A 20,663-nucleotide genomic window follows, 5' to 3' on the forward strand; every position below is an offset into this window, starting at 1 on the left:
AAATTAAGCCTATGAAATGGCTAATTTCCAAAAACAGAATAAAATGGACAATAACTGCATGAATATGGTAAACAATATATTAACAAAAAAATCAAACATATGACTGAATAGTATAGATTTGTTTTTGGAAACAAAGGTGCCTATGATGACAATTCTAGGACTAGGTCATTGCCCCTAGAAATTACAAAAAGGTTATCTTTCAAGATATCCTTTTGGTGACTGATGAAGATTATGAAAGGAAATGGCAGGAATTTTGCAGTACATCACTGCAGGTTGTAGAAATTTAGCACCTAAACAAAAAAATTGTTTTGTGGCTAAATGTATACATCAAAAGCTCATTTTCTGTTGTGGACTGACAGAAAACAAATCCTCACACTACAAATATAGACCTCAAAATATTCTGGCAAACTTTACCAATAAACTTCTTTGAACCTTAATCACAGAACTGTCATTCACAATCATTTGTACATAATATTGACCCAGAAAAGTTGAAAAAATGTTTTTAATTTCTGCCACCATTCCAAATACTCATAATCTCCAATTTATATGAAATGAAAATCATTCACTATATAAAAACCTAGAAGGAGATATCAAAATCACATGAGAACACAATGAGGCACATATCCTCACTGTTGTCATATCTGCTATTTAATTTTGATACAACTGTTCCACTGAACCTACTTATTTTTATTCAACTAATAGAGTAATTTTATCATCTTCTGCAATAATACATAGTCCATTAATTTTTTTTATTTTTTTCAAGGCAATAGGGTTAAATGACTTGCCCAAGGTCACAACCGTTAAATGTGTATTAAGTGTCTGAGACCACATTTGAACTCAGTCTTGCTGACCCCAGAGCCCATACTCTATATACTACACTATCTAGTTGCCCCCTTTTTAAGTATTTTTTTAAAATCTAGATAGTGTCTTGTTCTAGGACTGTTTCCATTTGAACCCCATTGGAAAAGATATAATTAACAATTTTGTTATTAGTAGTATTAGCTACTTCACGAGAGTTCTGTTTAGCTCCAGAAGGCAGAAATAAGAGCAATGGATGAGATTCAAAGAAATAATTTAGGCACAAAGACAGGAGAAACTTCCTAACAATTAGAATTATCCAAATGTGGAATGGCTCACTTGAAATTCTTTTGCAAAGGCTTCATGACCACTTGTCAGATATATTGTACAGAGAATCCTTTTTCAGTTCTGGGCTAAATAGCTTCTAAAGTCCTTCCATTCCAGAGATTCTGTGATTCTATGTTGTTAAGAAAGTGTTTTGTAAAACTTAAAGCATTTTCAGAATAGGTGTGATTTATATGAAATTAACAAATATTAATGAATTAGTTTTAATTTACATCAAAATCAATATGCATAGATAACTTTGATGAATTTCACAACTCCTCAATCAGAAATTCATCTAGTATCAGGCCAGAAATTTCCTCTATACTATTCCCCAACAAGCAAACAGCCTGTACTTTAAAGATTTGGTTTTTTTTTTAAGGAAAGTATTTTTTTCCTCTTCATTCACAAATGTTTAAAGGGAAATCATTTTATAATTATTCTGGCAATTGTTCTGATCAGGGCAGGAGGAGTGGTGGTGGTGAATTTACAATTTCTAAACAAATATTGTCATTTAGAGTGTCAATTTTCCCATTTTAAAAAGCTAGGAATAAGCTGAGTATCTCTGATATTTATTTATATATATATATATATATATATATATAATTTATTTGTGCAAACATATGTACATATACAGTCACATGCACTTTTTATGTAAAGTGGTAAAGGTAATGCTAGGTTGATTTCTTGTCATTTAATATTTATTGCCCATTTGCAATCTGCTAGGCACTGAAATGTTTTCTTATGCAAAATTCAATATTTGGTGTCAAATCCAACAAATATATTGCTCCTAGCTTGGGGTCCATATACAAAAGAACTGCAGATTTTAGATTTTGCTCTTGTTTTTTTTTTTCTAGTTGCAATACTAAGTCCTAGCGCCCCCCCCCCCCAATTCTGACTTTCATGTAATCTTTCTTTGTGAGTAAATCAAAGACTACTCAAGTATTAGCTCTGGAAGTGATCCTAAGAGATCAACTAGTGTAACCTCCTCATTCCCCAGATGAGAAGTGAAAGGACTTGCCTATGAATTCCTTTTATTTAAAAGTTAGAGTTATGAGCAAGTAGAGCATTTTAATCCAAAGTCTCTTTTTATCATCTAACAGACTCACTCTGATTTTAATAAGAAAAACCAGACCATAATCTTTCTGAAAGATTCCTTCTATATTCTATAATTCTAATATGCATTTGGGAATTTTTATGTATAACATCTGAATTTGAATTTAAATGTATTTTAATCCTGAATCATTGAGTTCAATCAAAATCTATGTGATTCAATCAATATTTTAGTGTCTAGGTGAAAAGAATCTTTGATTCCAGATAATCTGATACAAAAATTGTGCAAGTCTTTACATGTGCATGCACTAGAGTGCACTAGAGACTTATAAAACTTTCCCATTAGTTTATATAAATATTTCCCATATATAAATCATTTTTTCATTAATAAATACTTTTCCCATTACACTTCATAATCTTTTCATGTTATCTCCTTTACACAAAGAGAAACTGAGGTAGAAGAGCTGAGGGAATTCCTAGAAGTCACATAGCTAAGCAGTTCCCTAGAACTGGTACTCAAACTAATGGAAAACTTAATTTTAAGACAAACTACTTCCAATTCTCAAAAAGCACTTTAAAGGAGATAAAGTTTCTACTTTACTAATATTGTTTATGCTTAAAAAGAAAACAGAAATTCTTCCTCTATGGGAATCATTAGAATATCCCCAATAGCCAATGAAAACACTCTGTTCTTATCAAAATACACTGGAAAATGTCTTAGAATGCCAGAACTATTTCTGTTTTATCAGTACATCGAAGGCTTAGGAATTTCCCAAAAGAAAAGATTACATAGGTGTGCTGATAGTACAAGACATAAAATCAAAAACTATCCATGACTGACCCACTTAAATACATTTTCAGACAATATTATAAAAATATTATCATTTATAGCTATGTAGGTTTTTAAGTTGTTTTACTGTTTCAGGGAAACAGTGATGCTAATTTTGGGCAACTATGTTTTAATGAAAAAAGCACTGAAATTAGAAGGCTTCAGTTCAAACCCAGGTCCCACTATTTACTATTGTGTGATGATAAGTAAGCCACCTAGCTCTTCCAGGCTTCCTTTCCTCATTTATGATATAGGGATAATGATACTTGAACACACACTTGTTGTGAGAATCAAAGGACATAATAGATTTAAAGTGCATTGTAAAACACAAAATCATATAGAAATGTCATCTCTCCTAATTAGAAGGCAAATTATGGTGCAATAAAGGCACATATATTCAGTTTTTAAAAATTCATGTGAAGCCTTCGTACTGTTCAGACAATATGTATGTCAAATATTTAATCCTAGGATGGTTTTTCTTTTGCTGCTGAGCTAGCTTGCTTCTAGACTTTGCCCAGACCTCCAGCACCCCACTTCTATCTAACTGGTTTTAAATTTTATAAAGTAGGAACTAATTTTAATAATAGTTTAAATCAAACATTATTACCAAGATGAATTACACAGTCTTATCCATTCCTACACCCCGCATAAAAATATATAACATACTCCAAAACCAAATACAAATAAATGATTTGGGGGGATCCTCTGTCATTTAAGATCTTCCACACCACAGCTCCTTTCCATTAGAATGGATAATCAAGAATTAACACTAATTACTATTTGTGCTTTGAAAAAATAAGAATGCCCAAGTGGGCTAACAATAGTTATTTCTCAGAGCTTTACCAGACACAGAAAACATAGCTTGATTACATTTAATTTGATTCCAATTAAAAAACCCTTAAGAAGTTCCTATTGAATTAGATTACAGCAAGCATTCCTGCAGAAGACACTTCATTATCTGAGGCAGTTTCAATTTACAGTTCTCACACAGGAAGGAAAACCCTGTTTGTTTGAGAAGAATAAGCTTCATCTCAGTATTCCATTATTGTGGATATTGTGGCTCTTTGGTTATTAGTTAAACATGAAGGTACTCCTATGAAAAACTCTGCATTGGGGCTGGCTCATGCATGACTGAAACTAGAAATGCTGTGGAAAAACCACAGTACAATCAGAGGCAGACGTAGAGAGTTACATACATGTATATAGTAAAGTAAGCAGGGAGAGGCTACCAAGACCTGCATGAAATAAAGCTAGGTTTTCACATTTTACTAGATACATGCAAATGATCCTTACTTAACATATAATATGTAATTTTCAATTCTCCCTCCCTCTTTATAACAGAAAATAGAGTTTCACATATTGATAATGTACATATTCATATCCTAAATGTTCTAAAATTTGTTTCTTGGTCCTAACATGATCAGTGTTGAAGGACTCTAACTTATTAACTCAGTGCCCCCAGTTTCTGATCACTTAACAAAGGTGAGAAATGCTCATGGGAAAATAATGATGTAAGAAAAGAAGCAAAGTAAAAATATTTATTCAAATGGTCTAATAAGACTAAAGTAATAGGGAACCAGTCTTGAGTAAGCATGAACTGTGTGGTTCATTTGAAATTACCAGAATTCAGTCTACTATGTACCTTGGAAGCAGTAGACATTCAGTACATGTCCACTGAATTACACGTTTAGTATGCCCATCTTTCACAACTACAAAGGACCCTGTGGTTTGTGGTTAGTGATTAAACAAAGAGTAGATGTATCATATGGGTATGAGTACAGAAAAACCTACAGTATTTCAAGCAATTCATGTTGCAACAATGTCTTTATTATACCTTGTAGAGATCATTGACCAAAAATCAACTTACTCTACAATATATCTATTGGTTAATTAGAACTCTAAGGAACACAACCAAAAAAAAAAACACATTATTGACTTTTAGATCTTCAATCAAATAAATATTTACTACTGTAATTTGCAAAAATTATTTCCTTTCAATTTGGGGCACAAAGAGAAACTGTGCTACTTATTTCACTGAGTACTGTAGTCATCAACAAACACAAATTATGGTCAATGAAAAAAAAAACTTTACTCATGTAATGACAATCTATGAATATCCTTACCCCTTCTGCAAATCACACACACACACACACACACACACACACACACATATATATATATATATATACATATACATATAGTGCTTTATGACTGTAAACTTATTTTAATGCACAACTGACCTTGAGACAGAGCATAGCAGAACCATAGATGTGTGACCTAGTTTAGTGACCAGTGGCTATAGATATCAGAGAATGTGCTTGCTGTCAATGATCACTGCTGAAACCTGTCTATACCACACCAGAACAATCAATTTTGTAAATGATTGCAATAATCAAGGAAATTGCCTAATTTATAAATCCTTGCATACAGCATTTTAATGGATCCCTACATTTTAATGCTGATGCTGCCAGAGCTAAATGAATTGTTGTCCAGTCTGTCATTACACAAAATGATAAAAGCATTCAGTCTGGTTAGGCAACTACATCTCATGGATATTCAGGGCCTCAGTACATAATCAGTCATTAGTGACTTCTGTGAAAATTTTGCCTCACCAAAGCTTCAGGAATGGGAAAAGGGAGGGTATCTGTGTGCTCCCATCTTTATAGAAATTTTTCATTATATACTTGGAATCTCCCTACACATGACAATGTTGAAGCTCTGCCTTTTTCCCTGAACCATTATATCTCTGACACATCCCCCATTCAAATTCTTTGAGAGGGACCATATTTTATTTTTTTTTCTTTTCCTTCTCAGTGTAATACTACCCCATTAAAAAAAAACTACACTCCAGGGCCAGCATACTTTACTACTTTGAACTTACAAATCATGAATCACGACCAGGAGGATACAGTTAGAACCGAGGGGGATGTGCTCTTGCTAACAGGTAAGTCTATATAATCCACACTGAGAGTGGCTCTACGATCTTAGCTCTTTTCATAAACCCCGTTACACACAAATTGCTATTCTCGGTTAAACCTTAAGCAATTGATTTCAGCCAATAGTGTGCTGTCAGTCCTTTACTTACTGCTCAATCTCACTAACCTGACATTTATGGTGTACTGATTGGCCTCTGTCAGTGGTGGTGGTTGTAAATTCACTTTGAAAAGCTTTGTGTTAACAGCCTTCAACCAAGCTCGGAGAAGAGGACGAACAGGCAGTCTGACAATTGCTCGACCTCCTGCCCTTATTACAGTGAGTAAATCAGGGTTTGAGCCATTAGGCTGGAGCCTGAGGCCTACACAAAAAGGATTGACATGACTAAAGGTCAACCTCTGTCACACATGTATGTGTAACAATTTGGATAATGGAATTCTGTAACTTATCTAAGAAAGGTGGCAAATACTTATAAGGAAAGAGGGTAGGCTGCTCGGATTTTCTGGCTTTTATGCTAAGTAGTTACACAAGACTCTGTATTTCTTGTGTAAATACACAAAGAATGTTTGAACTCATGAAATCTTAAGTTATATAAAATCCACCAAAAAAAAAAAGCGAGTGGGAGGGAAGGTATTCAAAGCAACTCATGCCAGAGAATGATATGATTTCTTTCCCATGCTAACTAATGTATCCTTTAATTTGGAATATGTCATCTTATTTGTTATGGATGTACCATAATTGTAAATTATATTTGTCATGGTGTGCGCCATCTTGGATAGTAGTTGTTTAGGAAAGTTTCACGTATGGATTATCAATCCATGATCTTAAAGACAAAATTTATTATAATGTCCCATAAGATACACAACTTATATAGATAATTAAAATACAATTTTTCAAACAATTAAGTTGAGATTAAGTTACAGAATGATATTAATGACAAAATGTGATAGTTCTGCTTCGAGACAATTCATAGCCTTGTGTATCAGTTCTCTCTTGTGATCTGACTTTTAAGGTTCATCTAACTAAGACCTTCGAATTTTTTTAATCTTATTTTAATTTCTGGATTTTTCTTCTAAATCAATGTGGGAGAATTGTACAAGATATAACATAATGGGGGTAGGGAAGAAAAACCACAGTCATGGACCCAGAAGCCTACTTGTAAGAGCTTTTCTTCACAACGACAAAATATTCCCAAATAAGCAACTACCAAAAAAAAAATACATAATGTTAATTGAGTAATATTCCTTGAATTCCTCAGAGTTTATAATGTCTGCAATTCAAGTGCACATATTAAAATCTATTAAATTAAATCTCCAAATAAAAGTCGATTTTTCTCTTTTTTTAAGAAAAAAGGAAACAATTTTATCTCTTAAAAGAAATCAGAATTGCTAACCTATTATTCACTATTTGGTTTGATGGGGCATATCTGTACAGGGGTTATGTATATAACTAAAAGTATTTGAATAGTTTAATTCTAGTTATTTTATTCAAATGCACATTTGTAAAAAAAATGCCCAATTTATAGTATTAATATTTTTAACATACTGGAAATCTTTCCAAAAGGCAGCAGATGGCTTTACAGTCCATGTAAAACTACAAAATGCTCACTCTATCAAACAGGCACCAGTGAAAAAGATGTCTTCACCTCAAATGAGGCAAAGCCAAAAATCTATACCAGCTGTTACTTTGCATAATTTAAAAAAGCAATAATAATATTACTAAGGTTTACTTTTAAGGGACAAATTATTCTAATTTCATGAGCATGCCATATTTGAAATTCAGCTGACAGGTAGCCTAGAATATTAAGTATTAAATTGTAGGAAAACATAATTTTTACTTTAGTATAAGCTGTGGCAGCAACAAAATTCTATCTTTAGGCACTCTGATGAATCAAAGCACTACAATACAGTCTTTAAATCTATACTGTTTACCCATTCTATCACTAAAACAAGTTCTTCAATTCAAGGTTTCTCATGTGTCTACTCATGGGCACAGTCCTATGTATGGAATCTGGCAATTTGAGTCAATTTACATAGTATATGTAAAGTGTAAATAAGTAATTTTCCTTTATTCTATTAATGCTTAAAATTGCCACTTAAGCCACAGTTTTCAAACAAAATTTTGCAATTATTTACTATAGAAATATATACTAAAGTAGTTTTGCAATAAGATATTACCCTAAGTTAACTGACAATTGTGAAAAATGGAATCATTAACTTAAAAGTAAAAACTCAAGTCAAAATGCTTTATCACAAAGTCAAATCAAAAAAAAGTCTGCAATGGTCAATATGATCTTGGGTTTTTTTAGAAAAGATAAAGTTTCTCCCATATCAAGGATGAAAATATAATATTCAAATCTGTCCAATGAAGGATTTTGCAAAACTGAATCTTTCCCTGAAACCCTGATTTTAATTTTAATAAGCTTCAACTTCATTTAAATTACCAGAATAATTCTTCATTTTTGAAAAGAAGTGCAATTTATTTTGCCAATTGTTGCTAAAATGTCTTGTCAAGCTTGACTTCTGGGTTGAAAAGCTTCAGCTATACAAGCCTATCTTAATCAGCAATTTCATTTTAAACTTCTGGATTTTAGTCCAATAGAATTTTAAGTGTGCCCTGTGTACATTCCAAAAGTCTGGTCTTATTAAATTCTGATGTTAAGCAGAAAGGGGAAACCATGTGCAACCAGATTAATTTATCCCTAGGGAAAAGGGACACATTAATAATTGAGATAATGTTTTCATATATGTTAGAATCAAATGTGCCTTTCCACTTCTTCATTAGAAAACACATTAGGGAAAAATTATCTCACTCTCATCAATAAGACTTAATTGCTGAGAAAGTCTCTATTTTCTTTATTTAAAAAAATTGGAAAGAGTGCTCCAATTCCTTGCAAATGTCCAGAAATGTTATCATGCATTCAAGTATTGTTGGAATAAATGCCTGTGTTACCAAAGTGAATGTTTACTTAATTCACCCTGGACTATTTTTGTTTTAAACAGCCTGAGTTTATAATATTTTTTTAAAAAATACCAGCAAACCCTGAGCTTGATTGAAATGAGTCAAAGTGAAAAAGAAACAACTAAAGTGACTAATATTTTGGCTTTATGAAGTATTAATCTCTCTAACCTACAAGTTGTTTTGACCTTTTTCTAAAAAAAAACTAAGAATGCCCCATGATCTTTCATGGTTGTGAAAACATGCCATGAGGTAATGGAATGGTATTGCATATTCTCTGAATGGCTATACATTTGAAGAGCATTGGTAATCAGCAAAGAAAATATAAAGTGCATGATAGGAGTTCTTTAGCAAACGAACCAAATAGGTTTCCAATATTTGTTAATGTCAAGGAAAATGGTTTCTATATTTACCACAACCAGGAAAACAGAAGAATTAAAAACACATGTGCCCAATATGAATTTGAATGTTTCTGAAAAAAACCTTCATTCTGTATAATTAAAGCACAACTATGTTGAAAACAATGAATTGTAAATTGAAATAAAAATCCATCAACTACTTGGTATCATGTAGGAAAAAAATATTAGAAATCCATTTGTACTACTGGAATAAAGATAAGTTACCCCCAGAAGATCCATCAGGACTTAAATATCGAGTTACTAATTTAAAGACATTTTCTCATCTGCAATCGACTTTGAAAAATATGCAGAAATTAATTACACTTATGACTTGAATGAGACAATCATGAGAAGATACATACATATATAAAGTTAATATTTTATAAATATGTGTATATTAATGTTGACCTGCTAGGATGAAAGATATTTGGAAAGAATATATTTTAAAATGGATTACTATATCATGAGTCAAAAAACACTTAGTGTCAGAATTTCTTATTTGCCTACAGATGCAAACTTATTACTTTTTAAAATAGTTTTAAGAATATATTTTTTAAGAATCCAAGTCTGAAAGAAAAAAACCCTAAAATTAGAATAATAAAATCAAAATATGAGATTTTTGTGGTATTAAATAGAACTTGATTTAGATATTCTGCAATTCACAGAAAATGTCTTAGGATGATACATACACAAACACACACACATACAAATAAACGTGTGTGTGTGTGTACACATACAAATAAACGTGTGTGTGTGTATCTCCAATATTTTAAATGATTAAAAAGAATTTTACAACTACTAGTAATCAGAAGTAACTTCATTTAAGTCATCCATTACTATGTGTGCTAAACGTATCAGCAATCTATTACCTATTCACAATATACACTGGAATGCTATCCCATCTTTATACTATAGTCCTTTTTAATAGACTTTTGTTGCTTTCCTGAGATATTCTGCACAATTGTAGAGTCATTAACTAAAATTTCACAGATATCCGACAGTATCAGAAATATTCATATTCCTACAATCCCAAACAACTATACCAACTTTGCTACTGTGGAAGAAGAAAATAAGTTGCAAGATATCTACTAATTCAGGCCTTTGGGTCTGCAATTAAATCACAAACACATACAATTTTTATATCATATGCAAAACTACTCCAAGTCCAGGATCCAATATTATTAAGACTAAATATACAGATGAAATATTCCTCAATATTTCTATTAAAACAATTTCTACTGTACACAAAATATTCCAACAAATATTTATTAAATGCTTATATTGCTACTCTAAACTCAACCATTACACAGAACACCCAGCTGTTCCAGCCTCAAATGTAAAAAACAGCAAATGTCCCTTTTATATGGGATTTTCTTATTTCACAGTTTTCTCCTCTATGTTACTAGAAATAAAAGTCCTAAACTGAAGGCATTAAATAACAGTATTCAGGTTTCCATTTTCAGAAAGAGGCAAGCCTGTATAATTTAGTTATTAGCACTTAGAAAAATTGTTATACATAGTTCATTGTTCTTGTGATTCCACAATAGCATTAACAGTACTGGAAAGTGCTTTTATCTCTTTAAGGAAAACTTGAGGTCACAACCAATTAGATTAGGAACCAGAATTAAAAAGGAAATGTTTCAAATCCTGATAATTGGAAGATTTTTCCCCTTAATGTCATTTTTTTTTTACTTCCCAAGAGTGTCCTTACCTACCACAATTTATCTTCCTTCTCTCTTTCTTTCCCCCAAAGAACTTCTTTGCAAGGAATAATTTTAATATAGTTTGTGATAGTAATAATACAAAGTGTCCCAAAACTCTTGGTGCAGTTTTCAGCTATTGAGCCTTAAAATAGCACAAAACTTTTGGTATACTCTTAGTTACTTTTTAAAAATTTTCCTTTATTAAATTCTAAACCCTATAGTGAAATGTTAAACATATTTTTTAAAGTCTCCAATAGGTTAAGCTTGAAATTTAACCAAGGATTTTTCCCCATGATTCTTCAGAATGTGTGACCAAGCTATTGATGATCCAGACATAAACCGAACCTCCTCCACTTTTTACAGCAAGGTCTTTACACAGGCCTTTTCTCGTGGACCTAGCTCTATGTAGAGAGTTCACTCAAACATGCCACTTCTGTTAACTCTGAATAGAACATTCTTAACACACAGGTGCAAGTTTTTGTGGATAAGATGGACTATTTAGACCACAATCTACTTGGTTTAAGATAAAACAGCATGTACTGTAACCTGTCATCTTGACAGGCTGCCCTGCCAAGTTAAATGTGTAAGCAGTTGCAGCAATCTGCTCCATATTACACCAAGGAGGTTCTGCCTTCAGGTACCTGCCAAATTGGCCAGCAAGAGTAAATTCTATTACCCCACTATCCCTCTGCTCCTATAAAGGTATATCCAATATCTCAAGTTTCACAGTACATATTCCTTTTCTTAAATTTCACAGTACCCCAGGCAACATGATAAATATTAATAATAAAGTTAATGATGTAAGATGGTAAACTCTTCGAGGACAGGGAATGGGTCTTATTAATCTTCCAGGGTCTGAGGTAGGATTATATTATCGTAAAAGCCCTGGTAATGAGATGTAAATTTGAACACTGGCTCTGACAATTTATTGGATCACAAATTTTGATGACCTAGAAGGGATCTTCTAGGTTCATCCTGTCTAAACAACTACCTCATTTTACAGATCAGGAAAAGGAGGTTCAGATATGATTGCTGCAAAATCATTGTATAGTTAGTACTCGAACTGTTCTCTCTCACTTCAAATCTAGGACTGTCAAGCTTTGACAGGTCATTTAATCTCTGAGAATCTCTCTTCATCTGCAAAAGGGACAATCATTTGCAAACTACCTATCTGAAATAGGTGATTATTTAATATAGAAGATACCAAATCAATATTTATTAGAAAGACTATCTAATGTCAATTTTCAGAAATTCATTCATCATTACTTCCTATATCAGAGATTCCCAACCTGAGGTACAAGAAAATTGTTAAGGGAATGCAGGTAATATTTGATAATTGACTTTATTATCCTACAAAGTTATTCCAATATATTATTGTTAGCACAAAAACAAGTAAAGAGGGGGGGGGGGGCGGCTAGGTGGCGCAGTGGATAGAGCACTGGCCTTGGAGTCAGGACTACTTGAGTTCAAATCCGGCCTCAGACACTTAATAATTACCTAGCCATGTGGCCTTGGGCAAGCCACTTAACCCCATTTGCCTTGCAAAAAATTAAAAAAAAAAAAGTAAAGAGAAAGTGGGAAGACTAGTTGTGAGATGTTGCATCTCAAAAACTAGAGGTAGTTGAAGGAATCATTTCTGCTGATCAAAACCAAATGAAAAATACTTGAATATGAGGCGTTTTTCATATTGCACTAGGAAAAAAATCAGTAGCAATGATTTCCAAACAATGAAGTTACAAAATTTGGGGTGTGCCCTTGGAGAAACATATCCTATTCTAATTAACTGTGCTCACAAGGCTTTAATTACATTTCTGACAATTTATCTCTGTGAATTAGGATGCTCAACCTGTTGTCAATTAGATTCATAGCAAGAAACAAACTGGAGGCCAATAATAATAGGTAGGGTATCACTTTTTTAAAAGAATGTAAGAATAAAACTATTAAATGACAAGAAACAGAATGGTCTCATTAGTTTTTTAACTGTGTTCTTATAAACACTTTAATGACTTTAAAAAGGGTATGTACCACATACATAGTTCATGCAAAATTTCTAGAATTAATTTCTTTACATATGAATAAGAGATATGAGAATGTTCACTGGCAGCTGGGGGATTCTCTAAAGAAGAAAGAAGGATGGGAACCCCTGTCTTACACCTCTTTTTTACTAAGTTATTTTCTTCCTACAATAAAAGCTAGAAGACTTGGGATCTAGTTGTAGCTCTTTTGTGAAGAGTCAAGTGTTGGACAAGTCACTTTCCTTTAATTTCCTCATTTGTCAAATGAGGGAATGGATGATTGCTAAGGCCTCTTCCAGCTCTAACATTCTCCGTCTCTTGAGGGAAGAGCAGAAGGCCTGGAACTGTAAATTTTAGATGGCCAACTTGGGAAACCTATTCTCCATACTTTTCACGAACATTGTGCCCCAGGAGGTCTGACCCCACTGAGATCAATTCCATTCAATTAACTATAGATAACTTTTAGACAACAAGAAACGAATCCGTCAAGTTAGAGAGAAGCCTTAAGCTTACCTCCCAGAGATGTTGGGTGTTTCTGACAACTCCCGCCTGCACCTTCTCTGGGGGCAGAAGCACTCCCTGAAAGGGTCCAATCCAGGTGCCCTGCTGGATCCTCTGTGCAGCACAGATGCCATAGGCCAGGCCTGGGACGGTGCTGGTGCACAAACACACTTCCCGGGGCAGGTCTCGAAGCCACTCGGGCATCTCTGGCGGGGGTGCGGCGGCGGCCGTGCTACTGGTACCTACCAGTCGGCGAAGGGAATGCAGGGGGCCGTGCATAGGGCATTCGCCATTACGGTTGTCAGCGCACATATCGCAACCTGCCGAGTGAAAAGAAGGGCCGTGGGGGGTAGGGAGGGGGGAGAGACACGTGGAGAAAGAGAAAGGTTTAACTAAGAAGACGTGTGTGCTTATTCATCCCTATTCACCCCCACCCCCCGCCAAAAGATCCAACAGTTCTACCCTGGGGCACAATGTACTGAAAATGATGCACACCCTCCCCCCCCCCCCCCGGTAAGATTTGGGTCCCGGTGTATCCCTAGATCTGATCAACTTTGGATTAAATTCTGACTATACGGACCCTCGATGTGCTATAAAACAAGTGTCTGCAAGGAAATAAAGACTTCGCTTAGAAGACTTTCACACTCTCTAGGCCTCAACTGTGGCATCCTCCTAATCGTGGTATCGAGGTTAGTTTTCCCTTTCCCTTTTCTTTTCAGACTCTCTCTATTCTTTCTTTCCCTTTTCCTTTCTTTCGCCCTCTTCCTCCCTCTTCTCCCCCTCTTCACTCCTTTATGTGTGCCCTCTTTTCTCTCTGTGTTGTCTGTCTTTGTCTCTCCCCCACCCCCCACCCCCGCTTTTTTAACCACAGTTGCTTAATTTCACTTTTTAAAGAAATTCTGAAATCTTTCCCTTGGAATTAGGAACAGGACTCTCACTATAAATGATAAAATTGATCACTGTCCGGACTATGTCTTTTAAATTTTTTCCTTATTAAAAAAAAAGCTTTGAAGCTGATTCCTCTTACAATCCCAAATATCCCCTCAAGGAGGAGGTGGTGGAGAGGCCCATCATTTCTGCTGCCCAATAAAAGGTCCTCAGCCTGGGGAGACCATTCTGTCAAACAATTTGGCATCCAGAAAAATAACTCTCGGCACTAAAAAATGACTAGTCTGCTTTTGGTTAGTTCTTTCTGGTTCTGTACATTGGTATCGCCATTGTTGTTGTGGGGGAGAAGTCAAGGCTGTCAATTGTGGGGTTACTGTAGAAGTATTCTTATACTTGTTAGTGAGTCTTTGGCTTCTTGGGAAACGCTTGGAGCATTTTTTAAAGAAAGAAATGCCTACTTGGTTAAGCTTTGAAACTTGTAAAACCTAAAAGCTTAAAAAGTTTTTGTGATATTGTTTTTACTTATTGGGTTTCTTTTATTCTTTTCTTTCCTCACCTCCTGAAACCAGATAAATTAAATATTTCAAGGTATTTTACGAAAGTGGATTTTTTTCCACCTTAAAAAAAATCAACTCTAGCTGCTGTCGCTGCTACGGGCACATATTCCCACTGGAGCCCTCCTGGAGAAGAAAATAGGTAGTCCATTGGTGTTACAAATTTTCTTTCTTCCAAAGGGATAGTGCAAAAGGAGAGAAGGAGGGAGGGGAAAGATAATTTCAGACTAGAAATGAAACTCGGTGCACTAAAAACCTCACTCTGTTTGGGGCCCTTCGGTCTTACTCCGCCACCCGCCCCTCTCTACTGGAGCCCTGGAGATTTTGTAAGCAACCTCTAGACCAGCTCAGTTGGGAGCAAGTAGGCACAGGCGGCTGGGGCCGCCTTGTCTCCAGCGAGAGCCCTGTGGTTATTAATGGGCTTCTCGGAGACGTGTGGTCTGCTTAGCCCCCTCTGCTTCCCGACCAGGCACTGGAGAGCCCTGCCCCCCGGGACCAGGCAACTCCAAGCCTTTCTCATCCTTTCCTTAGTTTTCTCTTAGATTTCTATGAGATTATTAGTCAGATCTAACCACCTCTATCCATACTCTGGCCCCACCTTTCACCGAGGCAGGAGAAAGACAGGGCTTCCAACCCAGACTGATAGCATCGACAGACTGCCCCCAGAAAGCCATGAAACTTAAGTCGCTGCTAACCTGGAAGGTAACAAACTGAATTCAGGAGTCGTTTCAGAACCCTGAGCCCCTGAATCAACTGCTACATCTTAATTTGACCACTTTTCAAGCCCCTAGAAGAACGTCTCTGACTTTGCAAGCCTGTCTGCATAACCTTCCCCACGAGAAGTGAATTTACACCACCCAGTACAAAAAAAGATCAGAGCAATAGAATGACATTCTCCTTTATCACTTGAGTTCAGTGTGTGAGCTTGGGCCAGTCCCACTTCTACTCTGTTTCCTAATTTGTAAAATTAGGTTTCCTAATTTGTAAAATGAGGATAATAAAACTTTGTACTACTTCCCCAGAGTGGTGTGAAAGATCAGATGAGTCATCCTAGCACTTTATAAACCTTTAAGCTGCGTTTTCTACACCAGCTCTTAGAATTACTAAGCTTTTTGTGAAGGAGACAGCTCTTGGGAAGCTCCTGAATTCTTCTCCATCTGTGCTAGGTGTTTGAGATTGAACCATGGAGACTGAACAAGTTCACATGTATGGGTCAGATCCACAAGTTCTCTCTGGTTCACAAAAGACAGGTTCTGATGAAATACCCTAAGTGCTCCTAATTAAGAATCAGATGATGCAACAATTACGGGAATTCATAGTAATACAAGTGTCACTCCCATTCCTCTCAAAGGAACTTTTAACAAAATAAAGCCCACTTGGTCAATATTGTGCTCAATGTTCTTGCAGTTGAATTCACATTTTAATTTGTTAAGGAATTTCTGTTCTTATTATTCCTGTCACTAAAAGTTGGGGGGGGGGGTGGAGAGTGGGGTTGAAGAGAGGAAGGAAGTGGTAAATAGGGATTGTTTCAACTTTATATTTGTATATCCAGGGCCTACCACAGTGCTTGGCACATAGGTGCTTAATAAATGGATTAATCATCTTAAACTGTTTAAACAAATTTAGAAGGCCACTGACCAAAAGCTACTCAGCTAAAATGTACAATGAGGTCCCTTTCCTCAAACCTTCATTCCTGAGAAAAGTTCAAAGGGATAATTCACTAATTATGCATAGAAAACCGTTGCTTTCTTGGGGTTTCTTCTCTTCTTTAAATGAAAATAAGTTTGCATCATGGGGGTGAAACTTTTTTTATATCTCTCAGAAGAAATATCCTCCTCTCTCAATCATTCATTCCTCTGTAAAATAGGTTGTGTGACTTTGGAGTTCAGGTTTTACCAAAAGGCAAGTAGAAAATAGAATTCTTCCTTCTATCTCATTAGACCAACCATATCTCATAGTCGCTTCCGATGATTGATGAAGAAAAAAAAAAAGAGTGCTTGTGTTCAGAAGGAAGAGACAAGCCCTGTGTCAATATGGTTAGTAAAAAAGAAATCTAATAAATGGAATAAAAAACTTAGGAGATTTTTGTGTTCAAAACTAAGACTCAGTAGGAATGAAAATATTTAGTCTTAATAACTATTTTGGGGGCTGCAATCTGATTGGGTCACAGGGATTCCTTTTTCCTCATTCCCACAATCTTATGTTTGGAAATATTTAAATAAAAATATGAATGGGAAAATAAATAGATAACATTCATAAATTTTTTTTTAATACCCAGCATCTGAAGGTCTTTCAGCACCTTAGCAAAAAATAGCTAAAAAACAAATGACAATAAGCAAAGGCAATCTGCCCATGAAAATAAAAATAAATCACTCAAGGGAATTACTCAGATGACTTTCCCCTTCTGGTTCACTCAATAAGGCTATGTTGAAGGCAAGAATATTTAGTATCCCCTCCTCAGACAGTGAACCACTGGCAATGTAGTCTCCTGGTATAGGAGACACATTTTTTTTCAGTTCTAACCCAGCCAATATCACATTGTCTTAGCTCTAGACCTGAGAAAGACCTTAGGGACCATCTAGTCCAATGCCCTCATTTTTCAGGTAAGAAACTGAGACCCAGAAAAGGTAAGTGACTTGTTCACAGTCACAAAGATAGTGCCAGAGGTGGGGGAATGGTGTTTGAACCCAGATTCTTTTATCTCCACAGTCAATACCTTCCCCACTGTACTATAATGATACATAAAATTTGAAGAGCTATATGTACCTCAGCTACCAACCAAGAGAATTAAAAGAGATTTTAAATACACATGCATCCATGTCATATCTCCAAGAGGCACCCTACAGAGAGAGATAGTGTGGTTTATGAGGAAACCTCACCTACCCACATCACCTGGTTGATCTGAGTAGAAGGATTTGTAAATCTTAAAGTGCCAGAGTCATGAAGGTTATTATTATATCTCCAACATATTGCACTTCACAGCATCACAGTGTGACATGTGATGGAAACAACAATAGGACTTTGCAGATGGAGAAACTGAAGCTCCTGAGAATGGGAAAGTGTCAGAATCAGTCAGTAAAGCAACCTGTTTTCATTTGCTATATATCTACAAAATGTAAAGTTGTATTACTGTCATTCATGATATGAATATAGAGATATAGATGTATAGATACCTATATCTATATAACTACATCTATATCTATATCTATCTAGATAGATAGATAGATAGATATAGATAGATAGATGATAGATAGATAGATAGATAGATAGATAAGATGCTGAGAGGCAGAAGAGTTGTCCAGAAAGGCCTGAGTCCAAGTCCTGACTGAAAGATACTGGCTGTATGACCCTAGACAAGTCACTTAACATTCCAGTGTTTCAGGTAACTCACCCAAACTATAAATTATAAATAAGTTAAAGAATTCCCTATAAACTATATTTTTTAAAAAAGAATTTCACATAGCAGTAAAACCACAGGTCACATCCCTATCCCTATAACTTTATATTGTATAGTAGAATTGGTGAAAAAAACTTTGGCCAACTACTATAAAAACACATAAAGATGTATTTTATTTTCTCATGTTTCAGAATCTCTTCAGTCATTGGAAGTATTTTAAACTTTGCATTTTACCCTTAAAGTATAAAAGGAATTCCATGATACCTGATTTTAAAAATGAAATAACTAATTATCTGTTTTGAACAGAGGTCATGGGAACAAATGGTGTATTCAGGGGTTTTCAAGTATGTCAACTGAAAAGACTCATAGGAAAGCTCAGAGGAAAATAGGTTAGCCTTGCACACTTCTAGGAAAGCATGATATATCAAAATAAATATATTCCCATTCATGGAAATGATGTCAAAGATAGAAAGGTATCTCTAAAATTAGAGAGGTTATAGTCATAAAAACATTATCAAAAACTTTCCTTGTCTTTGAAAGATAGTGAGGTATTTTTATATGTTCTCTCAATACAGTATCTTAAGGGAAAGACACTTTAACCCAAAGATATTTCCTTTTCTAGGAGTTCCTACCCATGGAGTTCATGGCCCTATTTCTGTCTAGAATATGTCCTTTTGTTTAATGATCTAGTGCAGAATGCCTCTCACAGCCATAGCTTTGAGATAATTAAGAAGAGATTTAAAAAGATCACCTCTACATACACTCACTGAACCCAAATGTTCACAGATACTTTAGAAAAGTGTGATGCTTTTGCTTGCTTATTGGTTTGAGCTTGCATTTCCTATCACCTTGGAAATTTTTTAAATATATATATTCATTACCAAGCTGACTGAAAATCTTGCTATGTGATTAAGGGTAGATTCTCTTTTTTTTCTCATTCCCTCTTTGGAAGCTTCTTTGTCTCCACAATGACCTTCAATTTCCTTAACTTATTGTCCCCCTTAGATGTTAAAGCAAGGTTAATTAATAAACATTAATGGAAATGAATGAATGACAGGTCCCAAGAGAACAGTACAAAAAGCACCAGTCTAAGTGAGGACCTCAGCTTTGGCGGCTCCAAACCATAGATTTTATGTGGCTGTTTTTGGTACTCTATCAGTAGCCCAATAGCTCCCATGTCTCACAGACTCCACAAGCCAGACCCAGCAGGATCCAGGAGCCATCCAGTCTCTCAGATCCTCTCCTAGACCTTAGATATTCCTTCACAGATACCCAGTATTGTTGGCCCAGCAAAAGCTGCAGGCACGCAGCCGAGTGGCAGTCACAGCTCTGCGCCAGGAAGAAACAAAGAGAAACAAGAGGAAAGACAGAGAGACAGAGATAAGAGTAAGAGAGACAGAGAGACTTTAGTGTCTACACTAGATGGATAATGGTCCACAGGCTGTATGTGCATACATTATGTGTATAAGAACTCCACATGTCATCTGTATGTGTGTTTGTGTATATACTTGGAAGGGTGTCCATTGTGCACTTGAATGAAAGAGGGAGGGGAAAAGGTCATTGGAGAAAGTAATTTGCCCCTTGGGAGCACTATACATTATAGTAGTCTTCCTCAGTCTCTCCTCACACCTTGTTCTCAGCTGTCAATGCTTTCCTTTCCTCTCCGTCACGTCACCTCTCTACTTTCCCAAGATATATGGGGGTGGGGGGAAGTAAGGTGCAGGGTCTAGTATCTTGCTATTAGCTGTTTTCTTTTGGATTTTTGGGTGCTGTGCTCCTTGTCCAAGTTTGTACCCCAAACATACAATACAGCTTTCATTATTTCTAGTTATCTTTCTCTCACTATCCCTTCCTCCATGCCTGACATCCTCCTTTAAATAAGCACAGATCTCTTCTATGAAGCACAAATCAGAAACCAGACAACAGAACAGGTTATCCTGGGAAATAATGAGGAGAGCTGTTTCTCTGAGGGGGGAAAAATGCATTCATGAAGATGGTTCAAACAGTCATTACTTTTCAAAGGATCTTTTGGAAAGGCTTTGAAAAACAATAAAACATGACCATCCACTAGGAGATAAAAGGGAGTTGTCCCTCCCTTAGAATGGCTGAAAGAGAGCAAACTCACCCCTGATTGTATACCTATGTGTGTGTGAATATGTATAATTATGTATATGTACATAATTGGGAGAGTGGCAGGTGATTTGGGCAAGAGGAAATGTTGATTTTATTTGTCTTTGAATGACTATTAATAAATTAAATTTGAGTGAGAGTAGCTGGGGTTGAGAGAATATTGTGTGTAGATAAACCTTACTGC

The 20,663-nt window shown here is 35.5% G+C and overlaps 1 protein-coding gene across 1 annotated transcript in view; it reads right to left on the minus strand.

Annotated features, from left to right (window-relative positions):
* PRDM6 (PR/SET domain 6) overlaps window positions 1-20,663 on the minus strand; it is a 163,886-nt gene that overhangs the window by 138,074 nt on the left and 5,149 nt on the right. Inside the window, 1 exon segment of the mRNA XM_074200585.1 lies at window positions 13,523-13,830. Coding sequence (XP_074056686.1) covers window positions 13,523-13,830 — 308 coding nt within the window.

Source organism: Macrotis lagotis, chromosome X (genome assembly GCF_037893015.1).
Source record: "Macrotis lagotis isolate mMagLag1 chromosome X, bilby.v1.9.chrom.fasta, whole genome shotgun sequence".
Classification (NCBI taxonomy): Eukaryota; Metazoa; Chordata; class Mammalia; order Peramelemorphia; family Peramelidae; genus Macrotis; species Macrotis lagotis.